The following is a 22,155-nucleotide window of genomic DNA, read 5'->3' on the forward strand; positions in this document are numbered from 1 at the left end:
TTCATCCTAATACTTGTCTGAATTTTTTCAATAAACATAAGTCTGATGTGCAAAATTCATAAATAACAAGGAGAATAAGCATGAAGGCAAGGAGAGAGAGAGTTGCTATTTGAGTGAGGTGGCGTGTAGCTTGAGGGTTACAGGAGTGGCTCTGTGAGCAGCCTGTCTGTGTTTAAAGTCTGACTCTCCCACTTGCTAACTTTGTGACCTAGTTATCAAATCTTGATGCCCTAGAGGTTCCTGATCTATGAAAATAGTGTGTCCCTTGTAGGAGGAAATAAGGTTTAATAAAATTATCTAACAGCATGGTGTCTTCTCTGAGAACTTTCAGTGGAGCACAGTCATAATGGTTATCCACGTTCACTAAGAAACTCAGCTGTATATGGCTAGGAGGAAGAGTTTATTTAAAAAAATAATTTCCACTGTTTTAATTTTGGTTTAATTGTAAAACAGTGATTGTTGTTGTATTAGTTGCTTAGTCCTGTCTGACTCTTTGCGACCACATGGACTGTAGGCCCTCAGGCTCCTCTGTCCATGGGGATTTCCCAGGCAAGAATACTGGAGTGTGTTGCCATTTCCTTCTCCAAGGCATCTTTCTGACCCAGGGATCGAACACGTGTCTCCTACATTGGCAGGCGGATTCTTTACCACTGAGTCACCAGGGAAGCCCTAAAGGATGATACTTATTGACTACAGAACACTTAGAATATGCAGAAAAAAGAAAATAAAGAAAATGTAAAGTGCATACACCTACAAGATTTTTAAACATTATGTTCCAAATAGGTGACTTACAACTCTCTTTGTAGAAATTACAGTCTACTCTGTTATTTAGCAAATGGTGCTGCTTTACGAGGCCCTGGGTGTGTTTCCCACCTCTGGATGCATCAGTTACCTCACACAGAAGGAAAAAGTCCAGCCACCGTAACGCGCAGTTTTCCTAATCCAGCTAGTAGATTCGGAAATGTGCCCACAATTGTTCTCAAATTGGCCAAGGAGAGAAATTAGAAATAGAACTCAGTCCATACCATCCTTACCACCAACAGTACAACTCAAGCACACTGTCTTCTGATGATGATAGAAGTTACCCTTTACACAGCATCCAAAATATGCCTGGCTCTCTGCTGGATGCCTCATTTATATTTTTAATCTTTGCAATCCTGCAAAATAGGCATTATTTCCTCTAGTTTATAGACAAGGAAAATGAGAAATCGGAGAGGTTAAGTGTTTTGTCCAAAGTCACATGGCTACTAAGGAGTAGAACCAGAATTTGACTGTAAGTGTATATAACTTCCAAATCTATGATTGTTCTACTATACATTTCTAGGCCCTTGAAGACAGAAGAAACTCACATATCTAAGGTTTCAATCTACATATAGAGTTTAAGTCACTGTAGCAGTACCCAGGACGTAGGCTCCTTCTTCCTTGATCTGTGTCCTGTTGCAAAGCATCCTCGCCACCAGGCAGAATTGTTGGCAGAGTCATTGGCCGTGGGCATAACTCATGTTTATTTTATTTTCTACCTAGGTGGCAGCTTTGAAATATATCCCATCTGTCCTCCATGATGTGGAAACCGTCTTTGATGCAAAGTTACTCAGGTGAGAGCTGATGCTGTACTTTCCTGGGCTCTGTGGCCAAGCCAGGGATGCAGAGAGAGGAGGGTTCTTGTGGGGAATTCCAAATGGGCACTCAGCATGGGGAAAGAGGGGCCAGGCGGGCGGAACTTCCTCCGGGGACTTCAGTGTGGGATTGTTACATTTTCGTTTGTGTCAGATTTGGGGAAAACTAGCTATAAAATAAGCATATTTTTTGATTGATACCAATGATAAAGAATTGTATCATTGATATCAATCCTTGGTGGCTTAAAGAATCCGCCTGCAATGAAGGAGACATAGGAGACGTGGATTTGATACCTGGGTCAGGAAGCTCTCCTGGAGGAGGAAATGGCAACCTACTCCAGTATTCTTGCCTGAGAAATCTCATGGATAGGGGAGCCTGGTGGGCTCCAGTCCAGGGGTCAGAGAGGACTGAGCACACGTGCATGCACAATGATATAGAATATGAAACATGTAGGTTAAAAACTTATGTTTAGTGGAAATGTCTCCATTTCACCTGGGCTTGAAGGTTTTAGGGGTTCCAGTCTTTGCCCTGTAAGCCCTGTGATTACAAATAGAGAACCACTGATACATACTTAATGGCATAATGAGATGGGCTCCCCTTCACTTTTTCCTCCTTCACCCCATTCCTTTCATGAGAGGAGCACATTATCTCAATATGCTTATGCCTTTTAGGGGCATCTGAGCCAGATATACCCTCTTCTTCCTTTTCCCAAATTCACTTAAGTTGCAAGATAGCATATAGACCATTTAAATTTTTTTTTGGCCATGCTGTGTGGCATGTGGGATCTTATCTCCCTAACCAGGGGTCGAACTCACACTCCCTGCCATGGAAGGCAGAGTCTTAACCCCTGGACTGCCAGGGAAGTCCCTAAAAACCTTTTATATTAGAATACTTTTAGATTTAGAAAAGAGCTGCAGAGATAGTATATGGAGAATCCCTACATGCTTCTCACTGAGCTCCCCTTGTTGTTCACGTTTAGACAGTGACCGTACAGTCACTGAAGCTAAGACAGTAACATTGGCGTGACTCTACTCAATGCTCTCCAGACTTTATGCAGCTCTCATCAGCTTTTCCACTGTTCACATGAAGATGTCTGCTGGCTTCTCACTCTTCTGCTTTCAAGCTGAATGTTGTCCTCTTGGGGAAGCTACCTCTGAATATTGTAAATAAATTCCTCCCTTAACCCCTGTACCGTTACAGCTCCCTATCCATTTCATTGCATATCTGGCCCTGTATTGATTCGCTGGCTTTTGTGTTGTACATTGACCTTCATTAGAATGTAAGTTCCATGCCAACTGGGACCAAATCTGTTTCTGTTCTATCCCCTCTGCCCTGCACATTGCCTGTCACATATTAAATAGATGCTTAATGAGGATTTGAAAGAAATGAACACAATGAGCTTATTTTGGAAAGCTGACAGGGGTTATAATTTTGTTTCAGTGGCATTTTTATTTTCACTCTCTTTGGAAAAAGCTGTCTTCTTTTTCATATCCCAAACTTGTTCTAATCTACAACTTCTCACAGTTTTTTTTTTTTTTTTTTAATTAGGACCTTTTTAAGATATCTAAAGCATTACCAAGTATAAAACATTAGAGAAATAAAATGGTATGGAAATGAAATTAGAACCTGATTTTAAACCCTTGTTTCTTGATCCCTTAACTGTGTAGCATTGGAAAAGTTAATCTTTTTAAACCTTACTTTTCCCACTTGTAAAATTGAGATAAGCACTGGATCTGCCTTATAAACCTGTGATGTTTCCATGGCACAGTGGATGTCAAGTGCAGAACATGTGCCTGAGGTTGAGGTTCTTGATGTTATTTTCCGATTTTCACATCCTTTTGAGTGTTGTTGGTATTAGTATTCAACATCGAGACCAACTATGCATGTTTACTGAAGGCTTATCATGCACGGGGCAGGGGGAGGGGTGGCAAAGGGAGCAAGATGTTGTTTCTGCTTCCACAGCCGACAGGCTGGGGAAGGACTGTGTCAGGAGGTGGCAGGCATTGGTTTAATGACTTCTCCGTGCACCTGTTTTTCCTGCCCTCAGCCAACTCCTCTATGAATTCTACACGTGCATCCCTCCAGTGAAACTCCAAAAGCAGAAAGTCCAGTCCATGAATGAGATAGTCCAGAGCAATCTCTTTAAAAAGCAAGGTGAGTGTGAAGCATCTTGGCTGGTGGGGGTGCCTGAAACCCCACCTGCCCATCACATGCTACCCAGTTACCAAATGTTTCTTCTCTAAGAACTCCCTTAGTCTGAATGAAGGGGGGGAGTAGAACGTAGCTGACAACTTAAATATCAGAATCAAAACTAATTTAAAGAAAACATAGGCTGTACTATTTGTTTTTCCTGAGAAGGTTTAATAAGAGGCTAGATTTGGAGTTGTTTTCATATAATTTTTGTTTTCAATTTGGCTGTGCCATGTGGCATGTGGGATCTTAGTTCCCCATCCAGGGATTAAACCTCTGGCCCCTGCATTGGAAGCACGGAGTCTAAACCTCTGAAACATTAGGAAGTCCAATCTGGAGCTATTTTGCTGTGAGGTTTTTGCTCTACGTGAGAGGAAGTAGGTAAATTTCGAGTTCCTTTGCAGAGGCATCAGTGGCTCTGGGCTGCTGTTGCGTTTGCTTACTGGGGCACTCGCTGTATGAGCAAGCAAACACGTATATACTGCAGAGTCTCCCTGGTCTCGTGTTATTACTTTCGTAGTAGCGCATTACACAGCTACTCTGGACATTGCCTTTCTTCAGGTAACGGTATTTCCTGGAGAGCAGGGAAAGACAGTGGACTTGTGCAGCAGTCGTAGTCAGAACTCACCCAAACTGATCTCTGGTAACCATCAGTCCCCAGCCAGCACCCCCGGCCTTGGGGCTCCCTGTTTTTGAGGCTGATGAGCTGGATGGCCCCACATCCTCCAGCTATGAGTACACAGGGCTTATATGTCAATATTCATGATTTCCTGACACCACTCCTTTTTGTTGGATTGAAAAAGATGACTTTTGAGGGTCAGTTCTGTTTTCTGTACCCTCAGCTCAAGGCTTTCCAATTTCAAGTTCCTTTCTGTTACGCTGGTGTCAGTGATACAACGAGAAGCAAACTGCAAGGAACAAGGAGTCCTAGAAAGCAGAGGACCACTCATCACCTGTCTGGGATTTATTCAGAGTGAGGCTTGAAGATTTATGTAAATTGCTGGGTAATCACAGAAACATTCAGGAACCACTTCATTGTAAACATTTTCCCCCCTAATGCCTGGTTAACATGGTGCAGCCAAAATTGCTGTCTGAATCCCATCCCATTAAGAGTAGGAGAAAGGCATGGGAAGAAAGATGATCTTGTGATGTTTATTCATGCCTGGAGGTGGCTGACCATTTAGACGACGTGTGACATGGTTTGTTTGTGCAAAGTGGTTTGTGTAGGTGATTGGAAACTAATCTTGCTAAGACTTGTTATATGTCTTGTATTACTGTTTAGTTTTGTTTTTTTTCAAGTGAGCCTTTCTCAGGTTTCACCTTCTGATTTCCATGTCAGAAGGAATCGCCCTCACGCTGAAAGCATTGAAATAAGCCTGCCCCTTCCTGCCCTGGCAGTCCCTTCCTGGATTTCAGGTGGTGTCACTGCGGAGGTGAATCGAGTCCCGTCTGAGGGGCGTGACGAGGGTGACTCTTGCTGCATATGATGCTGCACAGGCAGCAGGGAGCAGAGCCGATTGGCTCCTTTTCATTGTTCGGAGCTGCTGTCGTCAGGACCCCGCTCAGCGTCCAGGCCAGATGGAATGTTAGCGTGGTCCTGGTTTGGGCATGTGGTGTCAGTTCCAGCCTGCCGGGACTCAGAGTAATTCCTTTACTGGAGCTGCATCTCCTGGGCTGACGGTGGCCCCTGGGGTCAGCATCATCACAGGATGAGTCAGACAGTTGCCGCCCACCAGTCCTGCTGCTCCTCTGAGTTTGAGTCAGTAAAAACCCTCTGATTAATACTAGGTGACAGAAGGCCAGCCCCAGGGTACACAGTTACAAAAGAAATGCAAAATTCTCACCTTTACATACATACAGCGACTGGAAGTAGGTGAACGGAGAGCCCGTTAGGGAGCCATTTTAAAGAGGCTGCTGTGTATAATTCATCAATCCATCCTTAGCTTAGGGGCGGAAGCAATGTGGTCCTATGCACAGCTTAAGGGTAGCTCCTCTTCCACTGTTTATTTGCTAAGTGAACCCTCTTACAAAGGGATTTCCCTGGTCGTCCAGTGGCTAATACTCCGCACTCCCAGTGCAGGGCCTGGTTCAGTCCCTGCTCAGGGAACTAGATCCCACGTGCCACTGCTAAGAGATGCGTGCCGCGGCTAAAGACTCTGTGTGCCTCAACTAAGACCCTGTGCAGCCAGACAAATAAACACAGGAATAAATGAATATTGTAAAAGTAATCTGAAAAAGAATAGATATATGTATAATATAGAACTGAGTGACTTTATGTATACCTGAAACTAATACAGGTATAATACAACTAAGCATAGTTGATGGTAAATCAACTGTCCTTCAGTTTAAAAAAATAAGCATAAATTAAAACAATAACCCCAAGGGAAACTTCAGCTCAGGCTCCTCTTTAAGTCCTCGAGTTCCAAATGAAAACACTCCGATTGCATATGCACGCACTCACTGGGTGTCTGTGGCTCTTGGGTGAAAGTCTCCTTTATGCCCTGAAATAAGGTGAGTGTGATTCCTTGGCCAGGTCTGAACTAGAGTGAAATCCCTCCTGTTGTCCCCCTGGGAGGTGTCCTGTGCCTCAGAGAAACCGTTTACTTTGAGCCCGCACTTACTTAACTGCCAGATGTGCAGACTGCCTGGAGTGTTGTCGGTGACATTAGCTTGTACTCACAGCCTTGAACGCTTGTATTGACATCAGGACAAGGAGCCAGGAGGCTTTTAAGCACTTTCCAAACTGTTGGCAGACTATCCTATTGGCTTCTCTTCAGGAGGATCCTATGGAAAAGAAGGAGAAGGTTTACTGGTTAAGGGCTCTGGTTCTTGGGTTGGATTCCTGGGTTCAGCCCCTCATCAGCTGGGTGACCGTGGGCAATTTGCTTAACCTCTCTGCTCCTCAGCAAACTCATCTGCAAAATGGGAAAAATGATAGCAATATCTTAGAAGATTGTTATGTGGGCTGACGAGACCAACAGTGCATCTAACATGCTTATCAGTGTAACATCTCATACTAAGTGAGCACGGTTATTACTGGTGTTGAGGTTATTATTTCTGCCTCTCCGTTCATTTTTCCAACTTCTCACCTTCAGATTCTTGGCAATAAGGGCATCCCTTCGTAGTTGGCAGTCACATGAAACCCTAAGTTACGTTTCCCTGTTTCGCTGAAAGCTGTATGTTTTTCTGTAGGGTCTGAGAAGCATAGGACTTAATGAATAAAAAGGCCTTGGTGTGTATGCACTTCCTATCCTGGCCTTGAAAGGTTTTCTCAGGTTTTGTCTCATCTCCCTCGAGTGTTTCTGTGCAGGGCCCGGGTGACATGAGCCCAGCGTCACAGGTCCGCGTGAGACGTTTGTGGTTTCTCGCCTCGTTGTTTACCTTGCCGCGGGCCTCAGTGTGGCTACACGGTCTGGGACACCTGACAGTCATCCTCTGTGATGGTTGCTCCTCGTGTGCTCAGTCGCTTAGTCGTGTCTGACTCTTTAGGACCCCACGGACTGTAACCTGCCAGGGCCACTGTCCACGGGATTTCCCAGGCAAGAATACTGGAGTGGGTTGCCATGCCCTTCTCCAGGGGATTTTCCCCACCCAGGGATTAAATCCGAGTCTTCTGCCACCTGAGACGCTCCTTGGGGCTATATTAAAATGTGCACGGGCAAATGTGCACACACACCCACACTTTTTAAATCTTCCTTCTTTCATGGAGGCAATTAGCCTCCACTTGTCTCAGCATTTACTTGACCTGTGACCCTGAGTAAATTTCTTACTCCTTTCAAGCCTCAGTTGCCTCATCTGTAAAGTGGGAATAACCAGAGAGTGAGCCTCACTGGGTTGTTGTGCAGCTCAGTGGCATAATGTGACGTGTTATCCTGGGGTGTGAGGGTGTCAGGGGTCACCAGCAGCCAAGGTCTTTCAGGGAGGGGCTCGCCCTGTGCGAATGACTTCAGAATTCAGTGGGAGGAAAACTGGGAAACTGATGGAGACGGGTTTCCTGTTGTCTCCAGACTGGCCTGGTGGTGATGAAGGGAGAAAGGATGAATAGGTATGCCCCAAGAAAACTCTGTGGGGAGTCTGCGAGAAAACCAAACCTTCTGTGCCTTTGCAACAGATTTGTCCCTGTGAGAACCTAATCTCTAAGTAATGTGTCTTTTCAGTCTGATGCTAATCAGATGTGCCATCTGCTTCAGTGTAAACTGCTTTGGGATCCACATGGCTGGCTTTCCTCTACTTCCAAAACAAACAGGGATAGGGCGGGGCCAGGAAGATGGAGAGACAGGGAGACCAGCAGGGAGACAGAGAAAGAGACAGAGATCTCACAGAGACTTGGAAACTTCAAGTGTTTATTTTCAGCGAGTGGGATTTTCTTTGGAAACTTTATTGAGAAGTTGTTCTCTGAACTCAAGCATCCCATTTTTCTTTTATGAAGATGTGGTTTCCTTCTTCCCTCTCTTTATATCTGCGGCCCACAGTACCTGGAGCTGCTTGGACCCCCGTTCACAGTGGGTCTCTTTGTCGTGGGAGGGGTGGACACCCCCATCCAGCACCCTGAGAGGGCGGCTATTTTTTCTAATTACCGCATCACTGCAGCACTGGCTGGAGTGGAGAAAAGTCCTCTCGCTCTAACAGTTATTACTTTGCTTGGTGAACTTATGTAACATCTCTGAGCCTCCGGGTTCCGCATCTGAAAAATGTGAGTAGGAATGTGGACGTTAGAATATGAACTTTTGATTTAGGAAATCCTTGTTTGTGATCCTGGCTTGATGACTTACTAGCTGTGTTCCTTGAACAAGTAACTTCTTTGAGCTTTCATTTCTTTAGCTATGAATTAGGATTATGCATGTTAAACAGCTAGCAGAGTGCCTGACACAGTTGCTGCTTATTTAATAAAGACATCTATTGCATCCACTGTGTGACCGAAATAACCACAAGAATAACAATGACATCAGCAGCATCATAAAGGGAGAGACATATGATCATTCTAGAGCCAGACATCCTGGAATGTGAAGTCAAGTGGGCCTTAGAAAGCATCACTACGATCAAAGCTAGTGGAGGTGATGGAATTCCAGTTGAGCCATTTCAGATCCTAAAAGATGATGCTGTGAAAGTGCTGCACTTGATATGTCAGCAAATTTGGAAAACTCAGCAGTGGCCACAGGACTGGAAAAGGTCAGTTTTCATTCCAGTCCCAAAGAAAGGCAATGCCAAAGAATGCTCAAACTACTGCACAATTGCACTCATCTCACGCACTAGCAAAGTAATGCTCAAAATTCTCCAAGCCAGGCTTCAGCAATATGTGAACTATGAACTTTCAGATGTTCAAACTGGATTTGGAAAAGGCAGAGGTACCAGATATCAAATTGTTAATATCCATTGGATAATAGAAAAAGCAAGAGAGTTTTAGAAAAACATCTACTTCTGCTTTATTGTCTACGCCAAAGCCTTTGACTGTGTGGATCACAGCAAACTGTGGAAAATTCTTCAAGAAATGACCTTCAAGCCCGCCTGAACTGCCCCCTGAGAAATCTGTATGCAAGTCAAGAAGCAACAGTTTGAATGGGACATGGAACAACAGACTGATTCCAAAGAGGGAAAGGAGTATGTCAAGGCTGTATATTGTCACCCTGCTTATTTAATTTATATGCCGAGTGCAACATGTGAAATGCCAGGCTGGATCTTCATCAAGCTGGAATCAAGATTGCCGGGAGGAATATCAGTAACCTCAGATATGCAGATGACACCACCCTTACAGCAGAAAGTGAAGAAGAACTAAAGAGCCTCTTGATGAAAGTGAAAGCTCAACATTCAGAAAACTAAGATCATGGCATCTGGTCCCATCACTTCATGGCAAATAGATGGGAAAACAATGGAAACAGTAGAGACTTTATTTTGGGGGCTCCAGAATCACTGCAGGTGGTGACCAGTCAGTCCTAAAGGAAATCAGTCCTTATATTCAGTGGAAGGAGTGATGCTGAAGCTGAAGCGCCAATACTTTGACCACCTGATGCAAAGAACTGACTCCTTGGAAAAGACCCTGATGCTGGGAAAGATTGAAGGCAGAAGGAGAGGGGGACAACAGAGGATGAGATGGTTGGATGGCATCACCAGCTCAATGGACTTGAATTTGAATAAGCTCCAGGAGTTGGTGATGGACAGGGAAGCCTGATGTGCTGCAGTCCATGGGGGTCACAAAGAGTCGGACACGACTGAGTGACTGAACTGAACTGATATATAATTTGCAATATAAGACATACATTTGTGATTCCATGGACTGTAGCCTGCTAGGCTCCTCTGTCCATAGGATTTTCCAGGCAAGAATACTGGGGTGGGTTGCCATTCCCTTCTCCAGGGCATCTTCCCAACCTAGGGATCAAATCTGCATCTCTTATATCTCCTGCATTGGCAGGCAGGTTCTTTACCTCCGGTATCACCCGGGAAGCCCATATAAGACATAAACATATATTAAATACTTACAATGTCTGGGTTACATAGGTATAATTATCCCCATCTTATAGTGGGCAAACCAAGGCCTAGAGAGTCAAATAATTTTACCCCAGTGAGACCAAGGGTATAACGTATTAACATATTAGTATACTGGGCTATGTGATTCTGAAGTAATAAGTCAGTCTCTAAATATCAATGGCTTATTTCTCTCTTGTGCAAAGTCTGATAAAGGTCATGAAAGTCATAGCCCTTTTGTCCCTTGTGAGGCTATGCCAGTGGTCCCGCTGACCTGTCTGCGACAGGGAGGAGAAGGAGGGAGAAAGCAGAGCCACTCTCAAGAACCTCAACCTGAAGATGACGCCCCAAGATCCCACCCACAGTCCTTTGCCCAGAAGGCATCCTGTGTTCCCAGCCCAGCCGTGAAGGGATCTGGGAAGTGAAGGGAGGCACATATAGAATCTGACTACTGTCTCTCTGCTGCTCATGGGCAGCACTGGTAGAGCTGGACTCGGGGCGCAAATCATTTGAATACCAAAGCTCATTTTCTTTCCACCGTACCATGCTTTATTCTTGTAGTGAATAAACAGGAGAAGATGTGTTCATTTTCTTGTCGAAAATGCTTCATTGTCCATGTTAGAAATAAGTGCCTCCTTGCTCCTCCTGAGAGATTTTTTTGTTTCTTCCTCACGCCCTGCCCCTGATCCAAAGGCTGGGCATCTCTCGACGGCTGTGCATAGGGACCTTTGCCTGAGCAGGAGATGGGACCTCTGATGCCAGTGGTTGCTGTGTCACTGCAGGTTTTTAAAGCACAGCTTTCCTTCAGTGACGTGTGGTATAGGCATCCTGCCTGGGACTTGGCATGCCCACATCAGGCTGGGCGCTAAGACTGTTGTGAAGGAAAGGGCTGTATGGAATAAGCCCTCTTCCTCAAGGGGCATGCTCTCGCCTCCTGACTGGCTCCTCATCTTTCCTGGCACCATACATGCCCTTCCACGATTCTTTCCTCCATCAGCACTGCCTGGCATACCTTCTAATACCCATGCCCATTCCCTACTCCCAGCCCTAGATGCACTAACTAGTAATTCCACTGATCCCTTTAAGATCTTCAGTTTTAGGCACCTGGGTTGTTTTGACTTTTTTAATTTGGAAGAATGTCTACTAAGAACATTTTTGTACATTTTTGGTAAATGTTTGAGAGTCTCTTTCAGGCACATAACTACTAGTAGACTTGCTTGGCCATGAATGGCAGTCACTCAGTCGCGTCCAGCTCTTTGCGACCCCATGGACTATAGCCCACTAGGCTCCCCCATGGACATGCGGCCCCACGGACTATAGCCCAGTAGGCTCCCCCATGGACATGCGACCCCACAGACTATAGCCCACTAGGCTCCCCCATGGACATGCGACCCCACGGACTATAGCCCAGTAGGCTCCTCTGCCCATGGGATTCTCCAGGCAAGAACACTGGAGTGGGTTGCCATTTCCTTCTCTAGCTTGGTCATAGGATATCTGAATATTTAACTTCAGGAGATACTGCTAAACTGTTTTCCATTAATTTACTCTCCCACCAATAATTCATGAAAATTATTATGTGGATCTGGATTCTCTTCAACACTTGATATAGCCCCAATTAAAAAAGCTGCCAATAAAACGGATATAAAATATGTCATCCCTGTTTCGATTTGCAGTTTCTTGATCGCCAGTGATGCTGGAAACCTTTCCTTAGCTTCTTTGCCTTTAGTGCTTCGTATCTATGCTACGTCTGTCGTGTCTTCTGGCTGTTTTGTGGCAGGGGTGGTTGTATTTTTCTTATTGACTTGCAGGATATCCTATATATTCTTCATACTCACGTTTTGCTGATTTTGTGTATTATGAGAAGCTTCTCCCTGCTTGCAACTTGTCTTTTCACTTAACATTTTTTTCATTTCTTACTCTCAATATCAATTTATCCATCATTTTAATAGTCAAATCTTCTTGTGTCATCTATAAGAAATACTTCTCAGTCCCATTCTGAAAGATTTTCGTTTGTAACTTTTCTAAGAATGTCAGTTTTATTTTGGGTACACAAGTCCTTAATCGATCTAGAGAGCTTATGTTTCCTGTATGGTGTGAGGTAGAGGTCTGATTCTGTCTTTTTTGCCTTTAGGCCACATAGTGTTCCTTGTTTCATGTGTTGGGCAGTCTTTTCTTTCTCCATGTCAACATGATTTTGCATTTCCAAGACATTGCTCTTCCATGGGGACTTGAGGGCAGGGCTGCTGAAGCCTGCGTTCAATCCTGGTCCACGGTGTGCAGTTTCTCTGTGCTAGTACTGCTTGAGTGTGGAAGCATCAGGAGGGTCAGGAAAAGGGGTACCCGCTCCTCCCTAAAGCGGAAGTGTTAGTCCCTCAGTCGTGTCTGACTCTTTGCAACCCCATGCGTATAGCCCACCAGGCTCCTCTGTCCATGAAATTCTCCAGGCAAGAATACTACAGTGGATAGCCATTCCCTTCTCCAGGGAGTCTTCCCAAACCAGGGATCGGACCCATGTCTCCAGCATTGCAGGCAGATTCTTTGCCATCTGAGCCACCAGGGAAGCAGGCCCCAGATTAGGCATCCTAGGAACTATGTCAGTTCAGTTCAGTCGTTCAGTCGTGTCCAACTCTTTGTGACCCCATGGACAGCAGCACTCCAGGCTTCCCTGTCCATCACCAACTCCCAGAGCTTCTTCAACTCATGTTCATTGAGTCGGTGATGCCATCCAACCATCTCAGCCTCTGTCATCCCCTTCTCCTCCTGCCTTCAATCTTTCCCAGCATCAGGGTCTTTTCCAAACTATGTACCCAGACATAATCCAGGTTTGGACCTTCTCAGTTTTGAAAACCTGAGATGGTTTCTTGAAACTGTCACTTTTCTTTTTATTTGTTTCTGTGGGGCCGTGCTGGATCTCCGTTGCTGCGTTGGCTTTTTCTCTAGTGCGGCAAGTGGACTGCTCGTTGTGGTGGCTTCTCCTGCTGTGGAACAGGACTCTAAAGTGCACAGGCTCCAGTAGTTGCAGCTTCTGTGCTCCAGAGCACAAGCTCAGTAGTTGTGGCACATGGGCTCAGTATTCCGTGGTGTGTGAGATCTTCCTGGATCAGGAATTGAACCCGTGTCTCCCTCATTGGCAGGTGGATTCTTTACCACTGAGCCACCAGGGAAGCCTGATCATTTTTCTTATAGTAAGAAATTTCTTGGGTCCATGGGGCAAACTTCTTTTAGTTTCTTTAGGTATCTGATAGAAAGAGCATGCAGCTGAGAGTAAGGAGACCTGAGTAATAGCAACAACAATAATGTCAGCAGTGGCAGCTGTAGGTGAGGTTTACGAGCGCTTATATACACTAGGCACTCAACAAACACAAATGGACATTATCTCACTTACAGCACAGCTGTGTGGTCTTCGACAACTCACTGAACTTCTGTAGAACATCTATAAAATCATGAGATTGTGCAAGATTTTTCAGAGCTCTACCAACACGAAAATCTATGATTTAAAAAATCATTCCCTGAGTGACAGAGACCATAGTGCTGAATCTTTCTAATACCATTTAGTGCCTTCCCCCATATATCGCTCCTAAAACTTCTAAATGTCCTGCTAGAGCTGGAAGTGAGGAATGAGGATATTTTATAGAAGGTTAAACAGATGCAGGAAAATGGCATGATGCTCTCAAGATCACACAGCAAGGCACAGAATCCTGAAAATGGTAAAAGAATTTATTTACTGCAGCCAATTTATTTTTTTTTTGAGAAAGAGCCGTTGAGTTCTGAGGATCTAAGATTTTTCTCCTCCGAGCATTTGGAGGCATCACAGATCTTCAAGTAGGGGCTTGCCCCTCCCACCTACAGTGTCACAAAGCTACCCCCCAGTCCCAGAGTGTCTCCTCTGCATTTGGAGATCTGAAAAGGGGCTGCTGCTCACAACTCTTTCCTTTTCAATGTGACTGATAACAGAATTAAGTCTCAGAAAGAAACCTTCAGATCTAGAATCAGAGAAGACAGTGATCTAATAAGCTGCACAACAAATCCAAGAGAGATTTATTAAACTGTTCTCTCTCTCTCTCTCTTTTTTTTTTTTTTTTTTTGCTGAAGTAAAAAAAAAAAAAATGTTGGCATACAATCAAAGAAAAGAGTCCCTCTTGAACCTCCCCAAATACTTAGAATAGCAGCTTTTAATGACATTACGGAATACAGTTTAATTGAGGGCGGGGATGTGGGGCCCAGAATCCCAGATCACTTCTTTAATGACACTCCAAATCAACTCTTTTGCAATTAAGAAAAAAATTATCCTCATTAAAACTAGAGAAGAGCAAAATCAGACTGTTCTTATACATTTTGATTCATGTTCCATGGGATATTTTCCAATTTTGCAATAACTGTATAAGTAGAAACACATGAAAGGAAGGAGTTTATATAAATCTTTAAAAAACTATGTTTACTCCAAATGTTTTTATTTGTTTTCATTTTGAAGTTACAGTTAGAGGTGGTTTGAATGATAGTGAGGCAGGTTTCAGAATGTTTGGAGATTTTTATGTTGACCTGTTAAAGTTTGATTTTGCTGGTTTTTTCCTCCATATTTTCCTAGAATAGGAGAAAGTTTCCTTATGACCATGATACAGTTGAAGACCAGGTGCAGATTTATTTCATTCCAGTAATATTTGTTGAAAATCTAAAAATGTAGCAAGACTGTGCTATGGGAAATGTGAAAGAAGTATATACTAAATAATGTCATGGTTATCATTTATTTAACCATTATTTTGTTCCAGGTGCTACACTAAGCTTTTTCACACATTAACTAATCTTATTATGAAGACTTCCCTGTAAACTGTAGGTAACAATATCCCCATTTTAGAGGTGAAGAAACTGAAGGTTAGAGGGGTGGAGAAACTTGCCACGAGTCATAAACCAAGTAGCGTGGCAAGGCTAGGATTCCAGATGGGGTCTGTTTGATTTCAACATGTACCATCTACGGCTGTGCAAAGTGGCATCTGGAAGAAAAGGTTTCCTGTCCTACCAGGGAGCTTACAGAGAAGGCGATGGCACCCTGCTCCAGCACTCTTGCCTGGAAAATCCCACAGACAGAGGAGCCCTGTATGCTTTTCAGTCCATGGGGTCGCCAAGAGTCGGACACGACTGAGCGACTTCGCTTTCACTTTTCACTTGCATGCATTGGAGAAGGGAATGGCAACCCACTCCAGTGTTCTTGCCTGGAGAATTCCCACGGACGGGGGAGCCTAGTGGGCTGCCATCTATGGGGTCGCACAGAGTCGGACACGACTGAAGCGACTTAGCAGCAGCAGCAGCAGGGAGCTTATGGTTGGGAGAGAAAAGACTTACCCCAAAGATCTTCAAACTTGAGCTTGCATAGGTTATGAAGGTAACAGAAATGAAGGAGCAGAGTGATAGTTATTATGGCATTTTATAGAACCTAAGCAAATGTATTATATTAATATACACATACATATATATACATAAAATTAATGTCATCATCAGTTATATTTTTTATAACAGATTTTCCATTTGCCTAGTAAACCTGTGAAACTTTCTTTACTTCACAAAGAAATATGATTCCTTTCATTTTTTCCCCCTAAAACACAGTGCCATTTGTTCAGTCATTCATTTCCCCACCTTTGAGAGAGAAATATACAGAGAAGTATTTCTTTACTACTAAGGAAATGCATGTGGAAATGATCAGTCCACACTCAGCTCAGAGTGGGGAGCAACAGGGAGTGGTGAGGACTGGAGAAGTGCATGGAATTGGGTATACTGGACAGCTGGGAATCAATGCCAAGTGATTGTTAGCAGGTCAGTATGTGGGCTCAATGCTACCTAATCTCTTTTTTTTTTCAAAGAGAGAAGTCCTCCAAATGGTTTTTAAAGGAAAACTTGGTGATTTATTTTTTAAATGTTATTTTTCAGGCTGAGTAAAATCTGCATATGGATCCAGCGCAGCAGTGTCTGGTGTAAATTTATGATTTACAGGGTTTTTAATAATTTATAGGGTTTTAATAAACTTTTATAAATTTATAGAGCTATTTACAAGTAATCCCATAAGAATGACTACTACTGGAATTCAGTGAGAATAGTGCTTTTGGAATGTTGAGGACAAGAAGAGGCAGGGTGTCAGCTGAATTGTGAGGGCTTGTGAGGGTGGTACAGGCCGTCTCAGAGAGCAGTCTTTGGGGAGACCTTGTATAATCGGGGCAGGAGCACCGTCCCATTGCAGACCACTGTCTTTCAAGCTTTAAGAGAACCCCAGGTTCCTCCCTGCCTGACATACTCCCTGACTAATGAGGGCCTCAGATCACACCATAAGCTCTAATTATGAGGTCTCTTGGGAATGCTGGACCAGTGCAGGAAAAATGACATTTATTGTTATATAAATTAATATTATCAAAATATTGTGTGCTTTTTAACAACATTTAGAAGTAAATAAAAACCCCTATGAACTCATGATTTGGAGGTAACCGTTATTAGTCTTCCTCTCTTTTGTATCATATATTATGTATAACTGGGATAATGTTTTACCAGGTTTTTAACCTGCTGCTTTCTCGGAGGATAATTAGGAACCTTTTCCCATGCCATTTTTAAGGACTTTGCACTCTGTTGTATAGATGGCCTATAATTGACTTCACTATTTTCCTATTTAGGGACATTTGAGTTCATTTAATTTTGTGCTAGACAAAAGTATTGGAATTCACTGTCTTGGTCAACAAATGGATGTCCTTTGTGCTTGTTATGTCTTCACTGTTCATGAACCCAGCTTTCCTAGTGCTTGCCTAGGGTTTTGACTCTGCCTTCTTCCTCCTCTTACAGACATACACACACACTCACACACAGGAGTTTTCTTCCTCCTCGTGTGGTAGACGCAGTGCAATGCAGGCCATGTTGTCCTCTCTTAAAGAGCTGCAGCAGCATGTTCCTACTGGGGAATGCCATGTTTTCACAGCCCACCATCATCCTGGGTGGTAGCGGTTGTGTCTGTGTCTGGACCTTCTCCTTAATACCAGGCACTTAAGTGCAACCACACTGAGATCCCTCGTTAGCTTTGGCAGCCAAGGTGGATTTGCTGAGCGTGGCACCCTCCAGGCTGGAGTGGCTGCCCTAGAGGAGACACCAGAGTAAAGAGGGAAACCAATCATCCAAAGGCAAATGAGGCTCTAATTATGGCTTTAGCTAAAGAGGGTAAAAGTATTCGAGGAGAGACATCTCATTTCTGAAGTAGATACAGTCCAGGGCAGTTGTTCAAAACAAAGTCTTGGATCAAGTCCTGATTTTGCTGCCTTGACCAAGACACTTCATATCTAGAGCGTCCAATTCCTCATCTGTCAAATGGGGACAATCTAGGACATTTATCTCATTGGTTTACTGTGAGGATTACATGAGATGATGCCTGGAAGAGGCTGGGAAGGGTCTGACCTTGAGTGAGGACTCATAAATGGAGTCATTGCCATCAGTAACCCTTACTAGTATTACCAGTATTCTTAATCATCTAACAGCAGAACTGTTTGATGTGGAATATGGAACTGGAGCTCAGAAGACCTAAATTCTCTGCTCTGCAGTTCTCTATCTACTCCGACTTAGAAGTGAATGAATCTCTGAGTTTTATTTTCCTTGTCTTTCAAATGAGAAGCTTGGATTAGAGGCTACATCAGAGGCTACATTAGAGGCTACATCTTTTCACTTGGAGATTTGTGGACCTATGTGTGCTGAGAACTATATATCATCCTCTTCATGGAGCCTTCTGTTCCCCCATCTTATAGGTGCTATTATTATCTCCTGTTTTTATCTCCTATTTTATCTCCTTTTATTATCTCCTCAGGTACTGAGGTTGAGACTTAGGCAGGAAGCTGGGATTCAACCCCAGGCTCCTGGTTCAGTTCAGTTCAGTCACTCAGTCATGTCAGACTCTTTGTGACACATGGATTGTAGCACACCAGGCTTCCCTGTCCACCACCAACTTCCAAAGCTTGCTCAAACTCATGTCCATCGAGTCAGTGATGCCATCCAACCATCTCATCCTCTGTTGTCCCCTTCTCCTCCTGCCTTCAATCTTTCCCAGCATTAGGATCGTTTTCAATGAGTCAGCTCTTTGCATCAAGTGGCCAAAGTATTGGAGCTTCAGCTTCAGCATCAGACCTTCCAATGAATATTCAGGATTGATTTCCTTTAGGATGAACTGGTTGGATCTCCTTGCAGTCCAAAGGACTCTCAAGAGTCTTCTCCAACACCACAGTTCAAAAGCATCAATTCTTCAATGCTCAGCTTTTTTTATGGTCCAGCTCTCACATCCATACGACTGTGTATGGAAATACCATAGCTTTGACTAGATGGACCTTTGTTGGCAAAGTAATATCTCTGCTTTTTAATATGTCTAGGTTGGTCATGGCTTTTCTTCCAAGGAGCAAGCGTCTTTTAATTTCACGGCTACAGTCACCATCTGCGGTGATTTTGGAGCTCAAGAAAATAAGTCTGTCATTGTTTTCCCATCTATCTGCCATGAAGTGATGGAACCAGATGCCATGATCTTTGTTTTTTAAATGTTGAGTTTTTAGCCAGCTTTTTCACTCTCCTCTTTCACTTTCATCAAGAGGCTCTTTAGTTCCTCTTCTCTTTTTGCCTTAAGGGTGGTGTCATCTGGGTATCTGAGGTTATTGAAGTCCATTCTATACTTAACTGTCTGCATGTCGCAGCATTCAGGGTAGTGACTGGTAGTACACTTGTGTTAAAGGCATTTGTTGGCTGTGCTCCAGGTTTTTGAGCAACAGGGATGGTGGTGAAGCTTGGGGCTTTGCGTGCACTGCACACTTGTCTCTTTTACTCGGTCCTCCCGATTGTAAACACAAAAGTCCAGAAGGAGACTCTTGTCAGACTTTGGGGGCAGCTCCTGATACCTCAGCTCTATTTAACATAAATGAAACTGATAAACACTTACTCTACAGGACAGGTGGGGTTATTTTGTGATTTACCTGAAGGATTATATGTACACATGTACATTAAAGAACTTAGCACCACTGGGTGGATCCAATGTCTGAGCTAGAATGGGTGTTAACAGCCAGCTGCCCACAGATGGTCCAGTGCAGCAATTCAGAGAACCTCTGCAGAGGGCTCACACTTGCATGTACAGCAAGCTGGCCGACTCCCCACTGCATCTACCAGACTAGCTGCTCTCTCCCTGTCCTTCCGAAGAGCAGTGGACGCTCTCATAGGCCCCAGCCCTCTTCGGCCCGCTGTCCCTCCTTCCCCACCCCTCACTGTCTCTAACTAAGACTATTTGACTTAAATAAAAGATAGAAATCTCTGGAAAATTAATCTGGCTCTGATTAGGGATGCTGATAGTATGTAGGGGGAGGCTGTTGTTTCATGGATGGGGCAGGGAGTACATGGAAACTGTGCTTTCTATTCAGCTTTGCTATGAACTTAAAACTGCTCTAAAAATAAAGCCTAGTTTTAAAATCTTAAAAACGTAGTTAACACACAAACACACACAAGCGCACAAGCAAAGTGCTCTGCCTCTCATGCCGTCTATTTTGCAGAGGATGGGGAAAGGTGCTGGAAGGTTAAGTGGTTCTCTCAAGGTCAGTGAGTTGCCCACATGCCAACTGTATCACTGAAAGTGTGACTCTAGCATGGCTGGGTCCTTTTCTTTCTGGTTTAAGGACACGCGGTGCCTTATGGAGGTGGCAAGGGAATGAATTCCTTTTCATTGCCCGTACCCATGACTGAGGGACTTTATCTTCGCTGGCTCTCAATATCCCTGTCCTGCCACAAAACCCTGGAGGAATCACAAAATGATGAGGTGGTGGTTCGGGCCGCCCTGTTCCCACCCCACTGCCCACAAGCTCCCAGCCGTGCAGGTCTAACGCCCCCTGTCTGTGTTTCCCACCCCACTGCCCACAAGCCCCCAGCCGTGCAGGTCTAACGCCCCCTGTCTGTGTTTCCCACCCCACTGCCCACAAGCTCCCAGCCGTGCAGGTCTAACGTCCCCCTGTCTGTGTCTCCATCTCTCTGTCCCTGTTTCCCACCCCACCCCTCAATCTTCCCAGGCAGCGTCTTCTTTAAATCTGCTCTCTTCAGCTCCATCCTGGAGGAAGCCCGCCTTGCCCCTTTCCCTGTTTGTAAGCCTGCTTCAGGCACTAACTGATTTTCAGCCAGGCTCTCCTCTGCCATGCCCTGGGGCTGCAGGATGTTCGGTAGGGGTAGTGATGGGCTAGAGGCCCCGCCGAGAGAGTGTGGGCTGTAGGAAGTCATCCTGTGTCATTTTCCCTCCCAGAGAGAGCTACAGCTAATTTCCTTTCTGGGTCATCTAAGATGTAGGCACACTGTGCCAAGGGGAGCACTGTTACCATTATTTTTCTGATTCTTTCCCATCCAGCTTGAGCCCTTTTTGTCCTGACAGTTGCCACTCTACTCTGGTTGCAACTGGTTCTGTTACCCACCAGGGACAGAGTCAGCCCTGATGAGGTTTTTAAATTTTAAGCTTCACTACCCACCACCCTACAAATAATAAAAGTGTATTTCTTCATTTTACTTTTTGAAAAGGTGTATTTATTTATTTGGCTATGCTGGGTCTTCGCTGCTGCACATGGGGCTGTATCCAGTCGCGGCAAGCGGGAGCTACTCCCTAGTTGCAGTGCCTGGGCTTCTCATTGCGGGGCTTCTCCTGTTGCAGAGCATGGGCTCTAGGGCGCTCAGGCTCAGTAGTTGTGGCTGGCAGGCTCTGGAGTAGGGGCCCAGTGGCTGTGGCTCGTGGATGTAGTGCTCTGCAGCATGTGGAATCTTCCCAGATCAGGGATGGAACCAGTGCCTTCTGCATTGCAAGGCAGACTCTTAAGCACCAGGCCACACACACATATATAAAATATAATATATATTTTAAGGTATGTTGGATCATTCTAACACATCTTCCTCTAGTGAATCTTTGCTGGCTCTCCCAAACAGATGGAAAAGTTTGAACTCCTCCTCTCATGATGATGAAGTAAAAGAATCTGGCAGCCAGTATAGTACCTCTACTGTAATGGAATCTGGGCTTCTGTTGTGGCTCAGCTGGCAAAGAACCTGCCTGCAATGCGGGAGACCTGGGTTTGATCCCCGGGTTGGGAAGATCCCCTGGAGAAGGGAAAGGCTACCCACTCCAGTATTCTGGCCTGGAGAATTCCATGGACTCTGTAGTCCATGGGGTCGCCAAGAGTCGGACACGACTGAGCGACTTTCACTTCACTTCATTTCACAGTACCTTTGACTTCCTTGATAACTCAGTTGGTAAAGAATCTGCCTGCAATGGGGGAGACCTGGGTTTGATCCCTTGGTTGGGAAGATCCGCTGGAGAAGGTATTCTAGCCTGCAGAATTCCATGGACTGTATAGTCCATGGGGTCACAAAAAGTCAGACACATTCATTCTCAGAGTGCCTTTGGGCCTGGTACGCTGGCAAGCTTCTGCCCACATAGGGGATTTCTTACTAGTTCACATTTAGCTTATCACAAGTCAAACAAATGCAATGAGAATCCCCATGTTCTGGATCTGAGAGACCCTCCTCCTTCTGACACTTCTCAGATTTTCCTTGTATTTGCTTAGTACAGCCTTCTGGAGCTCAGGTAAAGAGTGTTTTCTCCATTCCAAATAATTGGCACCTAGTAGGTGCTCAGTAAGTGTTTAAAGGGCAAAGGAGCCTTAAGGAAGGTAGATAACATAGTTTATTGGAGGAAGCACTGTAATACGAGTTGGAAGATTTAAACTCTAGTCCAGGAAAGCTACCAATGACCTACATGACCTTGGACAAACCACTTACCCTCTCCAGCCTCCATTTCTCCTGTGTATCATTAGAGAGTTGAATCTCTAACATCCTGTCCATCTCTGATAGTGGGTGAGTCTGTCTTGATAGAACAGC

The 22,155-nt window shown here is 44.5% G+C and overlaps 1 protein-coding gene across 1 annotated transcript in view; it reads left to right on the top strand.

Annotated features, from left to right (window-relative positions):
• The window catches only part of DOCK2 (dedicator of cytokinesis 2), a 457,789-nt gene that overhangs the window by 123,758 nt on the left and 311,876 nt on the right, over nt 1-22,155 (top strand). Inside the window, exons 24-25 of the mRNA XM_027520183.1 lie at nt 1,525-1,595; nt 3,665-3,771. Coding sequence (XP_027375984.1) covers nt 1,525-1,595; nt 3,665-3,771 — 178 coding nt within the window. The remainder of the gene's footprint in view (nt 1-1,524; nt 1,596-3,664; nt 3,772-22,155) is intronic.

This window comes from Bos indicus x Bos taurus, chromosome 20 (genome assembly GCF_003369695.1).
Source record: "Bos indicus x Bos taurus breed Angus x Brahman F1 hybrid chromosome 20, Bos_hybrid_MaternalHap_v2.0, whole genome shotgun sequence".
Taxonomy (NCBI): domain Eukaryota; kingdom Metazoa; phylum Chordata; class Mammalia; order Artiodactyla; family Bovidae; genus Bos; species Bos indicus x Bos taurus.